The following is a 19,574-nucleotide window of genomic DNA, read 5'->3' as shown; positions in this document are numbered from 1 at the left end:
TCAAAAAACAACTCCATCAAAGACTACTAGAGCTAATAAACAATTTGGCAGAGTAGCAGATTACAAAATCAGCATACAAAAATCAGTAGCTTTCCTATATACCAACAACAAATCTATTGAGAAAGAAATCAGAAAAACAATTGCATTCACGATAACCTCAAAAAAAAATTACATAGGAAGAGATCTAACCAAGGAGGTAAAAGACCCCTACAATGAAAACTACAGAAAATTGAAGAAAGAAATTTAAAGAGACCACAGAAGATGAAAAGACCTTCCATGTTCATTAACAGGCAGAATTAATATTATTAAAATGGCCATAAAACATAAAGCAATATACAGGTCAATGCAATTCCCATCAAAATACCAATGATGTTATTCACAAAACTAGAAAAATAGTTCTAAAATTCATTTAGAAGAATAAATGACCCAGAATAGCCAAAGCAATTCTAAACCAAAACAGGAATGCTGGAAGCATCATAATACCTGACTTCACATCAAACTACAAAGCTATAGTATCAGAAAGTGCACAGTACTGACATAAAAACAGACACACAGACGAATGGTACAAAATAGAAGACACAGAGACAAACTCACACATCTGCAGTCATCTGATCCTTGAAAAAGGTGCCAAAAACACACTTTGGAGAAATGACAAATAGTGCTGAGAAAATTCATTATCCATATGTAGAAGAATGAAACTAAACCCTTATCTCTCATCCTGCATGAAAATCAACTCAAAATGGAGCAAAGACTAGGTTTTAGACATGAACATTGCACCTCCTTGAAGAAAATGTAAGGTCAACACTCCAGCATAAAGGCACAGGCAATACTTTCTCAATAGTACTCCCAAAGCTCAGGAAATAATGCCAAGAGTTAATAAATGGGATGGCATCAAATTTAAAAGCTTCTGCACAGTAAAAGAAACAATTGGAAATAAGAGGAGAGAACCTCAGAATAGAAGAAAATCTTTGCCAGCTACTCTTCTGACAGAGGATTAATATCTAGAACACATAAGGAACTCAAAAAATTTTATGTCATGTAACCCAATTAGAAAATGGACAAATTAAACAGATGATACTCAAAAGAAGAAATACAAATGATCAATAAATATATGAAAAAATACTCAATATCAGCAGCCACCATTATGAATCAGAACTACAGGAGAAATAGAAACATACTAAAAATAGGTAACTAATGTATGGACAACAGTTCAAGACAGATTAAGTTGGGAAAAAATAAAGGGTATCAAACATGAATCAAACAAACAATAAGGTAGGGATTATATTCAAACTTTGAACCATGAAAATAGAGAAGATTCACAAGTATTTACCAGATGGTAGTTCAACAAAACCACAACAATTACAATGAAGAAATGAGGGGGAATATTCTCTAATCACATTATACTGAAGTAAGACATTAATAAAAAATAGAATTTGTCTTCTATTAGACTATTTTGTTTAAAAACAACTCTTTTTAAAAAGTATACTGATTTATCGAAATGACTTGAAGACCCAAAGGAAAACACAAACTCAAACTGCAAACTTCTAAAAAACCTAATAATAATGAAAATACTATGCATCAGAAACTGTGGGCTATAATTTAGTAAAAGTAACAGGAAAATGTATAACCTTAAAAATTTATATCAATAAAAATAAAGGAATAAACGTGATTGAATTAAATATCTAACTTAAAAAGCTAAAAGAACATAGAATTTTAAAAATACTAGGAAATAAAGGACAGGGAATAATGAAGATAAGATAAAACCAAAAGTAATGAGTTCAAAAAGAGAACTCATAAATAAATCAAATTCTCATTGGAAAGGCAACAAAGTAAGAAACAGCAAGGTAAAAATAATCTTTCAAAAAGAAGAAATATAGTAAGAAGAAACTACTCAACAAACTTGATAGAGATGGAATGGATAATTTCCTAGAAAATTCAGTTTAGTGAAATAACTCTAGTGGAGATAGAAAGTTTAAACAGATCAATTTCCATAAAATAGAGAAAAACAACAGGTCAAAAGGTTCACAGGAAAATTATACCAACCCTTCAAATGTCAAGCCCAGTGCTGCTTGAACTCTTTCAGGATACTGAAAAAAATGTTCATTTTATGAAGCATTCCATTGTTACCTAAACTTGATAAAACTTGCACAAAAAAATACAAATGAAGTTCACTTATGTTTCAGCACAAAAAATACCAAATGAAATGTAAGCAAATAGAGCACAAAAGCATATCTGAAAATGCATCATGACGAGGTGAGATGTATAAGGAATCAAAATATAGCTCAATATTAGGAATACTCGTACTGTCATCTCCCATGTGAATATATATATGGAAAGAAAAATCATCATTTACGTCAACTCTGAAATGAACTTCAACAAATTTTTTTGTTGTTTTTTGTTGTTTTGGGGCTGGGGATCAAACCCAGGGCCTCACATATCCTAAACACATTATTTACCACTGAACTATACCTCCAGTTCAGTATAATTTTTGACTACAATAGAGAGAGAGAGAAGAATGAGGGGGAAGAAAGGAGAAAAAGAGAAATACAGAGCTGAGATCATGAGCAAGTGCACAAGTAAACATGACAAAGTGGATTGCTGAATCTAGATGAAGGGAGATGGACAATTATTGCATTATTCTTTTAACTTTTCTATAGTTAGACATTTTTCACAAACTCTGGAAGAAAAATGCATGCATTCACTTTTATTTGAAAACACTTACCTCTTTGTTCATGTGTTACATGAGGCTTAATCACTGCTAAAGTGTTCTGAGGAGGAAAGAAATACTGTATTTCTCTTTCAGCAATTTCTTTTGAATCACTTCCATATAACTGGTTGACAGGCAATCTGCCCATTGCGAACTGTGCACATAAACTTTTAAAAAAGAAGTCAGGTTTAAAAAAATGAATATAACAATGCCACATGATTTAATACTATTTATATAAGTTGTTCAAAAGTTATTAAGCAAAAGCAACACATCTGGACCTAAGTACTCTGACAAAGGAAGTCATTACATAGTGGCATGAACCATGCTACTTCCTTTCAAAGAGATAACAGTCAATAGGAAGAAAGAAGGTGGTCATTTAAATCATCATGGTAATGGACATTGCCAGATAACTATGAAAGAAGTAATAGATACTCTGCTAGTGAAAAAACCCAGATCCTGTAGAACCTTGGTTGCATTATCTTTTAACTATGGGATACTGGGCAGTAAGTAAACTACTCTGTGCTTAGTTGTCTCAAAACTTTTAGAAGGTGGTTTTGAGGATGCAATCAAATGATGGTTTGAAATACATGGTGCACACTGAATTCTTAATATTTCTTCCACTCTTTTCCAGGAAATATTATCAAATATTAGATGGCATTTGACTCTATGCCAAAGATAACAAATTATGAACATTGAACCCAGGAGATACTGTAATAGAATCCTCCAAGTGAGTAAGCTTTGCAATAAAAGAGGAGCAGATAGCACCGCTTTGTAGAAAGAGACTGTGTGATGCCAAGAGCACTGGAAAATCCATAATGGGTTAGAGCATTTATTCTGCTTTTGCCTCCGTTCCTAAGGAAGATTGTGGATTTCATAAATCAATTATTGTTTCTTGGTTTTGTCAGCTGTCGTTTTTATCTGTCTCTCGATTAATGCATAGTTCAGTAAAAGAGACCCTTTCAGCCCATTTAAATTTCTGCCCTTAAAAAATCAGTCCTAAGCAGCTAACCCAATAAATCCAGCTCTGCAACATCCTTTCCTGCTCAGAATGATGTGTGTCTTCTGTACATCATTGGGAATTGGCTTTCTTTAAGGACTTTTTGTTGTTGTGGTTTCAGTGACCCAGTCAGTTTCCTTTTTGCCATATCTGCTTGACCATTCCACATGGTCCTTGGCTATTCCCACACCTCTAGTTTGAAGATAATTCTCTTCTGAGTCACTTGATTGCCTATGATTGCCAGGGGTGGGAATTTCTACAATGAATGATAAAAACATTGTGAGCCATTCCACAACCAGCTCCACTGTTCAGCCATTAACCATGATCATTGGAAAAAAGAGTGTGTAGGGGTAGAAGTTACAGAAGGTTGGACTAGAGGGAAGAAAGGGTGAGGATGAGGTTGCAAGTGACCAGTACAGAGAAAAGAATCTGATGACCAAATGAAGGAAAGGGGCAGAGCTCTCTCCAAGAGTTATTTCTAAAGTAGCCCATGAGATCTCAGCAGAGCCAAGGAAACTGGAAATGGAGAGACCAAAGAAAAATAATGGTCAAGAACTTAGGGAATTTTCATATAATAGTGATAGAAAGCTAGAGAGGAGGCAGGCACTGAGTGTGCTTAACATAAAGGTCTCTGTACTGATGTGTAACCTCCATCCTTAGAACCACAGGTCTAGACCTGTTTGCCTGTGGGCATAAGCCTTGTGATGACAGGAGTTTTTCTCTGGCACCATGCCTTGTATTCTATGGTACAGGTGATTGAGAGGTTCTATGGTCCTTTGCTCACACCATGTGCAGAGTGATCAATCTCTATTATCTTTGCAGTAACTGGCACTGAGTAAGGCTGATCAAGTGGTAAAATGTGTCCATGTAGGAGAAGTAAGATTCAATTATATCCTACCCTAGAGAAAGCACTTCACTTTTAAGTAGTGCTTCATAGGCACCATTACTTATTGTGTCAACATGTAGGTCAAGTTTGCTGTGCCCTATGGAGCATCTTTATTCATGTACACTGGAAAGAAAAGCCTTTCTTCTTCTGAGTTAAATTCTACTTTGAAGTCAGTGTGAATAATTCAAGTGGATTGTAATTCTCTTTGTTTCTCTCAGTTACATGCCAAGTATGAAGAGGCAAGAGACACTATTCCTATCTTCCAGATGTTACCACGCCCAACAGCTAAGAACAATAAATATTGAAATTGTGCCCACTCTGTGCCAGATACCATGCCATGTGTCAACTTGATAACAGAATTCAGTTGACTTCTAAGACTCATCAGTAAACTATCTCAGTAAATGTTTTCACCAAATTGTAGAATACGTATTGAGTTAGTCATCATTGTCTTGAAACTCAATCATGTAAAGGAATTACAGCTGCCATCATATCCCTTTATCAGAAGAACTCTCTCCTAAATAGCAAGTGGGATGGGTATTTCTTCTAAAAGAAGGTTGTTGATTAGGTTTTCAAGGTTTTCACCTCTTAGTTCCCAATTCCAAGTCAAGAATCTCACAATCTTCTCTTGTAAAACAATGTCCAATTTCAAGTTTTTTGTGGTTTAGAGATTAGGTGTTCCCCAAAAGCTCATGTGTGAGACAATGCAAGAAGGTCTAGAGGTGAAATGACTATGTTATGAGAGCCTTAACCTAATCAGTGCATTAATCCCCTGATAGGGATTAACTAGGTAGTGACCATAGGCAGGTAGGGTATGGCTAGAGGAGGTGGGTCACTTGGGAGTGTGTCTTGAGGTTTATATTTTGTCCTGGTGGAGATATCTCTCTCTCTCTCTCTGCTTTCTGGTGCCATGTCTCCACCTGCTTTTCTCTGCTATATACTTCTGCTGTGATGTTTTGCCTCATTTTAGGCCTTGAGGAATGAGTTGGCCATCTATGAATTGAGACATCTGAAACCATGAGCCTCAAATTAAATTTTTCCTCCTCTAAAGTTGTTCTTGTCAGGTCCTTTGGTCACAGCATAAAAGAAAGAAAGAAAAAAAAAAAGACAAAACAAAAAATGACTAAAACAGACATTGGTACCAAGAAGTGGGGCTGCTGCTGTGACTAACCTGACCATATGGTTCAGAGATTTTTGGAACTTGTTTTGAATTTGTGAAAGGAATTTTGGAAAGTTTAATGATGCAAGCCAGAAAAACTTTAGAATGTTGTTAAGTGGAGTTTAATGGGTGATTATGGTGGGAATTCAGAAGACCATAATGCCAATAGGACTGTGGACAACAAAGACTGGGCTCATGATTTTCAGAGGAGGACTCTACTGGAAGTTGGACCAAAGGTCATTCATGTTATGTTCTGGTTAAAAAGTTGTCTACATTTCACCCATGTCCTGAGACTATCTGTGAGGTTTAATTTAAAGGTGATGGGCTAATGAATCTGATGGAGGAAATTTCAAGGCAGCACGGTCTTCAGAGCGGGGGAGTGGTATGGATGTTGCTGGCAGCATTTAGTCAAGTTTATTATGATAATCAGGAGCAGAAATATTTGAAAAACTTGCAGTTTGGCCAGACAACTGAGAGTCAAATTGAGGACAAGGAGTTGTGAGGAGGAAGCTGAAGCTGCAATGGAGACCCCTAAGATTAAGAAAAGGCAATACTGTGGAACATCTGCCAAGGAAAGCTGCAGGAATTGAGCAGAGGACAAGCTAACAGAGAGGCCACATGGACTGCAACCAGCAAAACCTTGTTTTCTCCAAAGGGGTGGAGCTACACCCACCCTTTGGAGAAAACATTAGGATGCCATGAGCCCTAGATGCTAGACATGGAGCTTCAGGACTTTTTTGCCCAGTTGGATTTTAGTTTGCTTCAGTCTCTTCCCTTCCTTCTTTGCACCTATTTCTCCCTTTTAGAATGGAAACATTTACTCTGTGCATTTTATATATTGAATATATATAACTTGTTTTTGATTTTTACAAGGGCTCATGCTCAGAATTTGTTTTGAGTGTCAGAGGAGAATTCGGAATTGGACTTTTGGGTGATCCTGGAACTTTTGAGAATATGGGGAATCTTGAAAATGGACTAAATGTATTTTGTATTGTGTGATGAACATGAGATTTGAGGGGCCATGGGCAGAATGTTATGATTTAGATATCAGGTGTCCCCCATAAGTTCATGTGTAAGACAATGCAAGGAGGTTTAGAGGTGAAATGATTAGGTTATGAGATTCTTAAACTAATCAGTGCATTAATCCTATGATAGAGATTTACTGAGTGGTAACTGTAGGCAGGTAGGGTATGACTGGAGGTAGGTCACTGGAAGCATGCCTTTAGCATTTATCTTTTGTCTTCATGAGGAGAACTTTCTCTCTCTCTCTCTCTCTCTCTCTCTCTCTCCTCTCTCTCCTCTCTCTCTCTCTCTCTCTCTCTCTCTCCCCCCTCACCCCCCAATGCCATGTTCCCAACTGCTTTTCTCTCCCACACACTTGTACCATGGTGTTCTGCCACACCCCCTCAAGCCCAGAAGAATCAAGTTAGCTATCTATAGACTAAGATCTCTGAAACTGTGACTCCCCCAAACAAATTTTTCCTCCTCTAATTGTTCCTGTCAGGTATCTGGGTCACAGTAGCAAAAAAGCTGATGAAAACAGAGCTGGTGCTGAACAGGACCTCCATCATAATCTGTCTAGAACCTCTCAAGGAATGGTAGGTTTTTTGAGAAGTTTCTTTGGACTAAATTTGTTCCTTTACTCAGCACTAAAATGAAATCAAATGGATTCATGAAAAAAATATATATATAAGGACCCCATGATAAGAATCCTACCTGTCTGGATAAAATTCACTGGCTTCATTAACATTTGTTGGTCCTAGTAGATTTTTCCAGTACTGCAAACCATTTTCTCTCAATAAAACAAGGGCAAGAGATGGACCACTGGTAGAAAAGAAACAACAGTTAAATAAACTGTGACTCAGTGGCCAATGATGTACATAATACAAATGTATATTGTTAAACAGAGTAAAACATTTCAAAATGATCCTGGAAGTGTCTGAATTTCCATGGATATCCTTTCAAGAGCACGTTTTTAAAAGGTAACCAGAGAAAGAAAAGGAAGAGCAAGTAGTGATTCTTGGGGAGCATTTCTTTTGAGGCTCCTGTGCCCTTTCTGGCTTATGTGTCCTTTCTGGATATCTGCTTCTACTGCTATTTTAGTTACTCTTCTAGGTATCTCAAAATTTTCTAGCATACAATTTGTTTCCTGGGACTATGGTATGTAGGATTAGCAAAGCCCAGACAAAACGTCAAGTTAGACTGAACAAAGAGCCAGTGCTCTGATTGTACCTCCTAAAATACACTCTGAACTTCTGGTGTTCATCAATTCAACTAGATGCCAGTAACAGTTGCTCTAGTAAAATTCCAGGAAAACCAGAGAAGACAGAGAGCTGAGAAGAAAACTGGAATAGGATCAGGATTTTCAACAAAAAGTAGACTCAGGACATGTTTGCCAAAAGAATAGAAAGCAGGGTTAAGAAAAAGCTTAAATGACTTAAAAATAAATCTCATTTTTCTTTATAAACCTGAATTCTACTTCACCTGGTCATATATTCTATAAGTTTGACATAGTAGTCTTCATTTTCATATTCCTTACACAGTGTTTGAGCTTCTTCTTCTGACAATTGTATTTGCCTTTGCATCAGTATTTTAAAGCCTTCATCTTCAATAATATGCAAAACCTCATCTAAATAAAAGTAATCACATTATAAGTTTCAACTTTCTAAGTTACTGGTTATAGGAACAACACAATATAATATCATGAGGGCATATAAGATATTTCTTTCTCATAGGAAATATAAAAGTTCAAAAAAATAACTTCTTAGGTTTCAATTTAAGGTGAATGATACTTAACATACTAAATTATAATATTGTTTCTGATTTCCTCATCACACAGGAATTATACATACACATTCATACACAGAGGTATTTCCCTGAATATTTTCTTCAGCTATACATGAACATTTGTATGTGAATATTATAATCCACCAACTCAAGTATAATTTTCTAAAAACTTATATAGGTTTCCTTTTTTTATATTGAGTAGCTCTTATTTTATTTGTTCACTTGAGGATAAGGAGGTTGACTAAATAGTCGAAAGTTTTTCTCAAACTCCTCTCTTACCTGCTTCCACTAAAATACTCATTTCCCCATCTCTCCTTATGGATAGTATGGCAAATGTGATCCACACATGGTCAATGACATATCAGAGAATGTGCTGGGATACTTCTGAGAGAGCACCCAGGTAAAACCTCTCTGCCTTGCTCCACCTTTTGCTCCCTGCTTTTCTACATTTGAAGATGTGACGCTTGGGGCTGTGGAAACCATCTTGCAGCAAAGAAGTAGAACATACAAGGATAGACTCAGCTCAGACAGCTAGTGCCTGGCTTATAATTATTTTAGGACTGCCTAATTCAGAGAGTGTAAAGTAGGGAAGGCATTCTCAAGGACAGTCAATCCATTCACTCGGTCATTGTCTAGTTTGATTAGCCTTATCAAGATTTACCCCCCTGATTCAGAATGAATTAGAAGTAACCTTCCTATGTTCACATATGCATACATGACCCACGAAACTCCACATAACGTACAGCCCCAAGAATGAGATTCTAATTAGAATAAGCTATATCCCATGTATGGGTAATATGTCAAAATATACCCTTTCCTATATATCACAAAAGAACAAATTTAAAAAAAGAAAAGATTTACCTTCCTTGAATGCTTCCCTCAACTTTTATCCCAAGTCATTACAAGAAGCCACAATATGCTAACTGCTTGCAGATTAGTTGTCACATTTTGAACTGTTGACATCAAGTACCCATCATATGAGAAATCTTTTTTAAAACACAGTAATGAAAAAAAAAAAACCCACAACAGTCTCCTCTAAGAATTAATATGATTCCATCTTTTTACATTTCAAGAAATATTCATAATTTTTCTTACCTATAAGATAGTTCTTTTTTATAATCTTGAACTTTTACTTAGTGATATATATATATATATATATACACATATATATATCAGTAATTTTTACAACAAACGTCAATCTTTGAACACAACTTTAAATGAGCTGAAGTCTAGCCCATTTTGGAATCATTCTAACATGGAGTAAGGTGGAAGGCAGAGTCTTATCTCAGTCTTATCTTCACAAATAACACAATACAAAATTACATCTGGGACATGAATCAAAGAAAGGCTAAGAAAGTGTTTAACTTTCATTTTGTGGAAAAAGAGGCAGAATGCTTCCATGTTTTACAATGTCATCTTTTAAAAGATCAGTCTTTCATTATCTTTCAAAAATGCATTTAAATTCCAATTCCAGTGTGAAAAGTAACACAAAATTGTATATAGAACTTATAGCCAGCAGGTTACTTTATCCACTATATAACATCAAATGACATGAATAAATACCAACCAAATTTGTTATTTCCATACAAATCTGAGGCTATTGCTACAGATAATTTTAGTTTGAAGAACACCAGCTTGGCAAAGTTCTCTCCTAAGTTTTACATTTAACTAAGTATAATTTAGAATCCAGAGCGTATGGCAACAATAATCCCAGGTCTGCAGGGGCAAATAAAAATCAAAGAAAAGCTTTAAATTTCTTATCCATTTAGGAAATAGTTTCATTAGATCAGAAATTGACTTAGTCAAAGCAAATAGATATAAGAAAGGTCTTCAAATGATAGTGCTGCCCTTCTGTGTCAGAGACAATGTATAAAAGAAGGCACTTATTGGTTATCTTGACAGTAAAAAATTTTCATTTTATAAACTTTTACATAACACTTAGAAAAGACTTAGGTAGATATAGTTCTCAGATGCATACATATACCTAGTTGCATACATTTTAGTGTGTCAACTATATTGCTATAACCTAAACAATGGTTGTTTGTTTAATCAGTTACAAAGTAATCATTTAGGACTTAAAAACAGATACAATTTCTAATTCCATTAAGATTTACTTTCCCCAAGTAATAAAACCTAAAAAATAAAAGAAAATTACCTTGATAGATAAGAGCAGATCAATAATTCCTTGTTTCAGATCAGTACATTAAAGTTCAAGTAACTTTGTGCTAATTATAGCCAATTTAATCACAAACACAAACTTTTTGAGATTTACCTTCTACAAACCTTCTTCAACTTACTTAGACATTCACCACTTTACGTCCTTAGCTTTGTCCTCTTTCACCTTGGACTTTAGCAGAAGAACATTACTTTACCAGACAAAATATTTTCTCATTCAGAACGTTTCTTTTACCTTCAAATTTTCCATTCTAAAATATTTGCATATAACTTTCTTTTATCTTTTTAGTTTCAAAGTCTTTCTTAAATTCATATTCTGAAATAATCCTTATGAATGTTACCTGTATATATAATTTACACAACAAATTTCATCCCAGGAATGGGATCAGATAATCTGGCATATACAAGAACTATGATTTAATCTTTTCTTTCTTAGGTGGCATTCAAGGGGTTGGAGTACAGAATATTTTTGAGCCTGACCTGTCTGCCTTTACATTATCAAGATGACATCAAATTTAAATGAGTTACCCACTGTCGATGGTACCCAGAAGTTACTTTTGGGCCTTTCTATTATACTAGGTATGTTGATATGCAAAGGAGGAGCCCCCTTTCCATCATTTCCTTTAGGCTTCCTTAAAGATCCCTTTGCAGAGGCTGCCTACAAAACACAGGTTGGTCTTAGTTTCTGTCTTTTTCTTTTCTGGGTGCAGTAATTTTTTCTTCCAGTCTCCCCAGGCATTTAGTGGGATGATACTATTAAAGCAATAATTGCTTTGCCCCAGTGATAAATATCCCCTGGGCAAATGGGATGTCCCATCATATCTTAAAAAGGGAGACTATTCCTGTCTCTAGGTCATAAACTAACACTGCTGAAGCCTACTGCCACATCCTTTGTAGCCAGCAGCCTCCACCTGCCATGGGCAAAAGGGGCTGGAAGGCAGGGGAGAGGCCAGCTTCTCTCTGGCCATTTTTTTACAGCCCAGGCAGTTTTTCTGGGATTGTTTTTCCCCAGTTTAGGGTTGGTGTCCTTGAGATGATCTGCAGCTGCCTGAGGCCAGGTGAGAAAGAGTGCTGGGAGTACCAGCACTGCGTTAAAAAGATTTAAATCTTTTAAACCTTTTCTCTGGTGTCCTGCTATCATTGCACACCAGGGGCAGTGTCTTTTGGCACCTTCAAATTAATTAGTTCCTGACTCTTCAGACCCCTTATACTGTTCAGCCCCTTATCATGCAACTGCATAAATGCCTTCCCATACAGAGTCTCTTTCATATACTTTACCCCCAACAGACTAACTTCAACTTCAGAATTGTATAATAATCCGGAAAAACTATTCAAAGGCCAGACTGTGTTATAGTAAACCGTCTTTCTATTAGATGGGCTTAAGCCTATAGGTGGCCCATTCAGTCTACTGGTAGACTCAAGAGACTACCCGTAAGATCAATAAGATCAGTGCAGCATGGCCCGTGTCTTAAAGGACCTGTAAAATGAAAAGGAAAAAAAAAAAAAAGACAGACAAAAGAGGATCACCAAAACCAGGGCTGATTGACAGGAATCTTTAAAACATAGAGACCTGCACAATAGCCAGATTGTGGAACCAACCTAGATGTCCTTCAATTGATGAATGGATAAAGAAAATGTGGTATATATATACAATGGAATATTACTCAGCCATAAAGAATGATAAAATTATGGCATTTGCAGGCAAATGGATGAAACTGGAGAATATCATGCTAAGTGAGATAAGCCAATCTCAAAAAACCAAAGGAAGAATGATATAGCTAATAGGTGGATGATGACACATAATGGGGGGTGGGAAGGGTTAGTGTTGGGGTTGGAGTTGGGTTTAGGGAGGGGGGCAGGAATGGAGGAAGGAAGGACTGTATAGATGGAGGGGAGGGGGGGGGAGGGGTGGGGGGAAGGGAAAAAATGGCAGAATGAATCGAACAACATTACCCTATGTAAATTTATGATTACACAAATGGTATGCCTTTACGCCATGTACAGACAGAGAAACAACATGTATCCCATTTGTTTACAATAAAAAAAAAAAAACATAGAGACCTGCACATACGAATTTCTTCCACTTATTTTACCTTTGACAGACCAATTCCAACTACAAGATTGTATAATAATTCAGAAAACTATTTAAAAGCCAGACATTACAGTAAAACATTATCTTAGATAAACTTACACCTATAGGTGGCCCTTTCTTCAACTTACTTTACTTCTGACAGACCAACTCCAATTGTAAGACTGTACAAAAAGGAAATACAGACAGTCAACCAGAGAGGAGCCCCAAAACCATGGTCAACGAAAGAGAACCTTGAAATAGACCAGCCAAGATCTTTTCCAAGAGACTACCTATAGGATCAATGCAGTACTGACCATGTCTTAAAAGGGGCAGTAATAATTACAAACAAAACAGACAACCAGAGGGAATTCCCAAGCCCAAAGCTAACAAACTGATGAGAATCTAGAACAGATCAGAAAGAAGTAAATATCTCTAGGTTCTAGAGTCCCACTTAACCATGACCCCCACACCAGGGGCACCACCCATATCCCCAGAAAGAAGGACCAGCTGTCCCCATGAAGAGGAACCAGATGTGTGGAATCAAGGGCCTTAGTGTGCACACTGGAGGACTTACCAAACGGCCAGAGTTGTTGCAAGTTCAGTTTCCTTTTTCTTGAAGTGGACCATGATGGAGCAACCTGTACCATTCAGGGAGAGATGGTGGGAGTTCCCCAAAGCAAAAGGAGCTTCAGCAGGCAGAGTTCCTCTGGTTCAATCTGAAGCAAACTCACCAGTCTCCTAACTCTGCTGCAGTTGGCTCTCAACAAGTTCACCAGCCACCTTGCATCCTCAGCATGGAAGTAGGGTTCCTTGGAAAGCCAGGCCTACTCAAGAAAGTTGGAGTCAGGCTGCACTTGGGTCCCATCTGGGCCAAAAAATTTGTGGCCAAAATCTTGGTCCTTATCCCAGATGCCAATTCAATAATGAGGACACAGTTTTGAGAAAAAGGAAAATGAAGGTTTATTGTTTTGCTAGCAAAGAAGAAACACAGGAAACTCCTATCCCAGAGGCTGTGATAAGATAGTTCTGAGCAAATTATGGTTTAAACTGCATAAATGTGCCTAGTACTTTGCTTGTTTTGCTCTTTCCTTACAATTGTTTGGTTAGTTCTAGTTTTTGGGTTTTTTTAAACTTTATTTCCAGTCTAGCAGGGAAGGGTTAATATATGTCAGGATGCACATTTTTTTTTTTTTGCCTTTTAATTCTAAATGTCTGTAAAAAAAAATACAGCAGTCACCATCTGTCTTAAACAAAGTGACAATATTCAACATTAAAAAAAAACACAAAATGAGGAAAAACATGTAAAATGTATCTGTGAACCAAAATAGCAAAAAGTACAAGTAACTGATATTTACTGACTGCGTACTTCAGAGCAAAGCAGTTGGTATCAAATTTAGTACTGTATTCAAATAAAAAATAAGAACTACAAAAAGAAAACCATCATATTCAAGTAAAAGACATACCAAGTGAACTGAATAGAAGTATATATTTTTAAAAATGAGAATATGATGACGATATCAGTTTTACCTAAATTAAATAATCCACATGGACTTGGTTTTGGAATATCTTGAAGTTAATCAGAACAATAAAATCTCAATAACCAAAAAAAAAAAAAAAACAATCATTGAAAAAGAAAAATAATGAGTTGCCACTTATTACCAAAATGGTAAACATATGTATACATGAAGTTCAGTGAAAAAAAAATGGGGGGGCTATGATCAAGCAATGGATCAGTAGGAGATTAATATCTAATCAGTTTCACATTTTTTCCCCATCTTGATTTTCTTCACATAATCTTTAAACATCAGTAGGCTTTGTGTGTCATAGTTACCATGTTTATTATATTAGCTTAAAAAATTCTTCATAGAAGAAAATTCTGTTTGGGCACAAATTCTCTGACAAACTATTAAGAGTAGAAGGGGAGGTTTGGGGGATGTGATAGAGGGTGAAATCATTTGTTTAGGAGAATAGAAAGAAGTGCTTGTTGCCCAGAATAGGCCTCAGGGAATTCATGGCCATACAAACCCAGGTAACCACTATGGGCCCAGAAACTGCTACATACCATGGAGAGCAGAGAATAGAGGACAGACCATTTGAAACTTAGATTTGGCAATCTGGAGGTCACTGGAGGTTAATCTAGACTTGTCCAGAAGAATCACAATAGGAGGAGGTACAGGAGGGCATGCATCAATTCAATGAGTATAGACAATCCCTTGAAAAGTTTTCCATTGCACAGGGGCAGAGAAACAAGATATCAACCAGGGTGTACTGGGATTAAGTGAAATTTTTCTTTTTATTTCATTAAATGTTGCTTATTAACATTGGAGCATGTCTTTGTACTAAGAGGAAAAACTCAGACCTGGGGGTAAAAGCAATGTTGCAATAGAAAGAGGGACATCTGCAGATGTGAAGTGGAAAGAGAAAATCACAGATAGAACAAGAAAAAGAACCTGGCCTTTAGTAGATCATATGTACAACAGGGTTATCTCCTCTCCCTCAGCCAATCACAGTGCTTCTTCCTTTACAGCAAAACAAGGTATGGACAGATTAAAACTCCATCTTCCTGCCACCAACCCCGTGAATCAGATCTATGTCTCTTGGGTCCAACTTTCCTCTTGCTATATAAAAGGTCAGTGTCTTTCCTCTTGAAGGCCATCCCTGTATGTCTGTTACAGAAATCACTTCTGCCTGGCTCTCACTGGTCTAGGTCTGCCCTTGTCTTCCCTTTGTTTCTTGTATTTTCATCTGTCCCATTTCTACCAGTTGGTTTTACCCATAAGCTTTTATCTATGATCAGATCTTTCTGACAGAAATAAAGCATATAGAACCTTTCAAAGATTATTTCTTTACCCACAGACTGTTCTTAATTTCATTGATTATAATCTCTCACCTCACTCTGTAGTCTAACTTCTTTTGCAAGCACTCCATTGGAACTGCTCTAGATTTTTCTTTCCTCCTAACTCAAATCCTAACTCACATGGGGCTTTTCAATCTCAGCATGAGCAATGGTTCCTCTAAGAAGCTGCATGACAGACACCTTCCCTTTCCTTGGCTAAGCCTATGCCACACCAAGTGCCATGCTCACACCAAGTGCCATGGCCATCTCTTGTAGTCCTTGCCACATTCTACTTTAACAGCCTATTTACTTAAGAGTCTTTTTATAGCAGGTTTCTGTATTAGTCAGGATAAAGATTATGCAAACTAAACCTAAAATCTTAATGATGTAATACAACACTTATTCCCTGTGTTCCATGTCCCTATTAAAGCTGCAGAGGGAGTCTGCTTGTCATTCACTCATCAGGTTAAGAAGGCTCCATATCTACATTGACATCAATAGGAATACAAGTCCTTCTTGGTAACCACCAGAGGGACAGAGATGCCATATTAATTGTAGTATGGATGTTTTATAGCCTAGCCCACAAGTGACACATAGCATTTCCTCTTACAATTAATTGGCCAAAATTAATCATATGGCACTGTTAAAATTTAAAGGACTGAAGAGTGCAAACTTCCATTGTCCCAAACTGCAGGAGAAGGGGTGGGGAGAATACTGGCAATGACTATGACAGCCATGATCTGCCATGTGTAGTAACTTTATTAGCGTATTTCTAATACCTAAGTCAGCAATATTGGACAAATGGTAAACACAGTTGGCGCCATAGTCACAGATTTCACATCTGTAAATTTAACCAACCACAAGTCAAAAAAGTAGCCAAGCCTACGAAGACTGGAATCCGTACTGAATATGTATAGACCTTTTTTTTTTCTTATCATTATTCCTTAAATAACACAGCATAACAACTATTTACCTAGCATTTATGTTGTGTTAGGTATTATAAATCATCTACAGATGATTTAAAGTATAAGAGAGGATTGCTTAGGTTATGTGCACATATGCCATTTTATATTATGGAATTGAGTATCCACAGATGTTGGTATATATGTGAGGTCCTGGAGTCAATCCCCTCAAGATACCAAGGGACAACTGTATTTGATATATATTAGCAAATGAATCAGCAAAAATTTTATAAGCATGAAAGAATTAGAACTTTAGGAACTGGGTATCGTGTTACACACCTGCAATCTCTGCTACTTGGGAGGCTTAGGTAGGAGGATGGAGAGTTTGAGGTCAGCCTAAACAACACAATAAGATGCTGCCTCAATAAGAATTAAGCAGACAAACAAAAAAAATAGATTTTTAAATAGATGAATTGTGTGTTATATAAATTACATTTCCAAAAATATATATCATAAAAAATAGAACAATGAAGACTTGACAGGTTTAAGGAAATAAATTTTAAATTTAAGCAAAAAATTAAGGTGAAATACTAAATATACTGAAAATAACAAGGTAAGTACCCTTAAGATATATATTTTAAAAAATCTTGTTCAAAACTATGAGAAACATTAAATCATGAGTTACAGGACATTATTAGCAAACTCTCATAAAAATGATTTTAAATTGCGTGAAAACATGTCCAATCTTGTTTTTAATCATGGTACACATTTAGTCAAGGATATTCAATTTTCTAATTAAATTTTTAATGATTATGAAAATAAAATTGCATAGTGCTAACAAGGTCATGATAAGATAGGTACTCTCAATATTTTTGAGGGAAGAGTAAATGAGCAACACACTTGCAGAAAGCAAGATAATATTATATATAAAGGTTTTCATAAATGGTTGTATTCAGAAATCTCCTTTCTGAGTATAGGTTAGAGACAGTGTTTTAGTCAGTTTTGTGTTCCTGTGATCAAATAACTGACAAGAACCATTTAGAGAAAAACGAGTTTATTTTGGTTCATGGTTACAGAGGTTTAGTCCCATATTTGACCAAGTCTATTGCTCTGGGCCCAGGATGAGGCAGAACATCATGGTGAAAGGTCAAGGAGGAGGGAAGCTCCTCTGTACTGAGAGCCAGGAAGCAGAGAGAGACTGACAGCCAGAAAGCAGAGGGAGAGAGAGAGACAGAGAGAGAGAAGGGACCACAGGTAAGACACACCCTTCCAGGGTACACTTCCAGTGACCCTCCCACCAAGACTCCACCTGCCTACAGTCACCACCCACTCCATTCAAATAAGTTACAACTCTCACAATCTAATCATTTCACCTCTGAACATTCCTGCATTAACACAGGAACCTTTGGGAACACTTCATACCCAAACCAAAATAGAGCAAAACTATTTATAGATATAGTCATTATAGAATTAATTCTAAAAGTAAAAATGTGAAAGTAACTTAAATAAGAAATGGTTATGTAAGAACTAGAAATAAATTGACTTTTTAACAATGCAAACATTAAACTGGTTTTAAAAGAATACCTAAAGACATGAATAACAGTTAAAGATACACTAAACTGAGAAAGGCAGTCTACTACTCCGTACATATAAAAAATGTATTTTTCCAATGTTATTTTAGTATTGTTAATAAATGGCCATTTAAGTGACTTCTCAAAAAGAGTCTATAAAGGGTTTTTAATATCACAGAAAATATTTTTTTAAAATTTCGTTAAGTGATTAAAGCAGGATGCAAAATTACATAAGTAATGCTTTCTAATCTATTATGACTCTATATAATAATCATATTATATGTATTATTTAAACATATATGTTTAAAGCACATGAAATATTACTAGAGTTATTTCTGGGAGGTATATAAAATTGTAATGAGAATTTTTAATTTTTCTTTTTTAATTCAATTAATTCACTTTATTAATAATAGCCAATATTTTATCATATACATAAAAACACAAAAAATTGTACATATTACTGGGGTATTATGTGACATTTCAATATGTGTGTACATTGTCATCATGTCAAACATGTCTAACTTCTCCATTTATCACTTCTTTATGGTGAAAACAATTAAAATTTTATATTCTAATTTCAAAATGTACAATATACAATCTCTCTCCATAGTTACTCTACTGTGCAATCACATATTAAAACTTATTATTTCTATCTAAACATAACTTACTTAGTACCCATTAATCAACCTTTCCTCATCCAACCCCTCTGCTCCATTCTCCCCAATCTCTGGTAACCACTACTCCACTTTCAACTTCTTTGAGATCAACTTTTTCAGATTCCATATGGGTAAGATCATGAGGGACTTGTCTTTCTATGCCTGGCCTGATACATTTTACATAATATCTTTAATTTCATTCATGCTGTTGCAAATGATAAGATTTAATTCTTTTTTATGGTTGAATAGCATTCCATTCTGTGTGAACCACATTTTCTTCAGTCATTCATCTGTCAATGAGCATTTTGGCTGTTTCCATTTCCTGGTTATTGTGAATGGTGCTACAAAAAAAATGGGATTGCAGATGTCTCTTTGACATACTGATTTCACTTCCTCTGAATATATAGAAGTGGGATTTCTGATCTTAAAGTGTTTTCAGTTTTTGAGGAAACTCCATACTGTTCTTAGTAATAGTTATACTAATTTACATTCCCACCAACCATCTGCAAGGGCTTCCTTTTCTCCCCATCCTTGCCAGCACTTGTTATTTTTCAAATACTATTTACATTTCAAATCAGAAAACAAGTCCCAATCTTTATTATTTCAAAAAAGAGTTTGTGGAAAGTCCAGCTAAGATAATAAATATATTCCACTAATTATAACTAAAAAAACATGAACTGAATGCATATGTTAACTAAGGTCACTGAAAATTAAATAACTGCAGGTAGACTGGGAAAAGAAAGAAAAAGAAAATTCAATACTGGGTGAGTTTTCTGGGATCTTTTGTCCCTTATTTCCTAGACTACAGCAAGGGAAGATCAAATCTTAAA

General features: G+C 35.9%; 1 protein-coding gene across 1 annotated transcript in view; it reads right to left on the bottom strand.

Moving 5' to 3' along the window:
• The window catches only part of Nme8 (NME/NM23 family member 8), a 75,610-nt gene that overhangs the window by 15,020 nt on the left and 41,016 nt on the right, over positions 1-19,574 (bottom strand). The window contains exons 11-13 of the mRNA XM_047562479.1: positions 8,231-8,375; positions 7,463-7,570; positions 2,723-2,874 (exon numbers count right to left, since the gene is read on the bottom strand). Of these exons, the coding sequence (XP_047418435.1) occupies positions 2,723-2,874; positions 7,463-7,570; positions 8,231-8,375 (405 nt within the window). The remainder of the gene's footprint in view (positions 1-2,722; positions 2,875-7,462; positions 7,571-8,230; positions 8,376-19,574) is intronic.

The sequence above is a fragment of the Sciurus carolinensis genome, chromosome 8 (genome assembly GCF_902686445.1).
Source record: "Sciurus carolinensis chromosome 8, mSciCar1.2, whole genome shotgun sequence".
In the NCBI taxonomy this organism is placed as follows: domain Eukaryota; kingdom Metazoa; phylum Chordata; class Mammalia; order Rodentia; family Sciuridae; genus Sciurus; species Sciurus carolinensis.
This window is presented reverse-complemented; position numbering and strand designations above follow the sequence as displayed.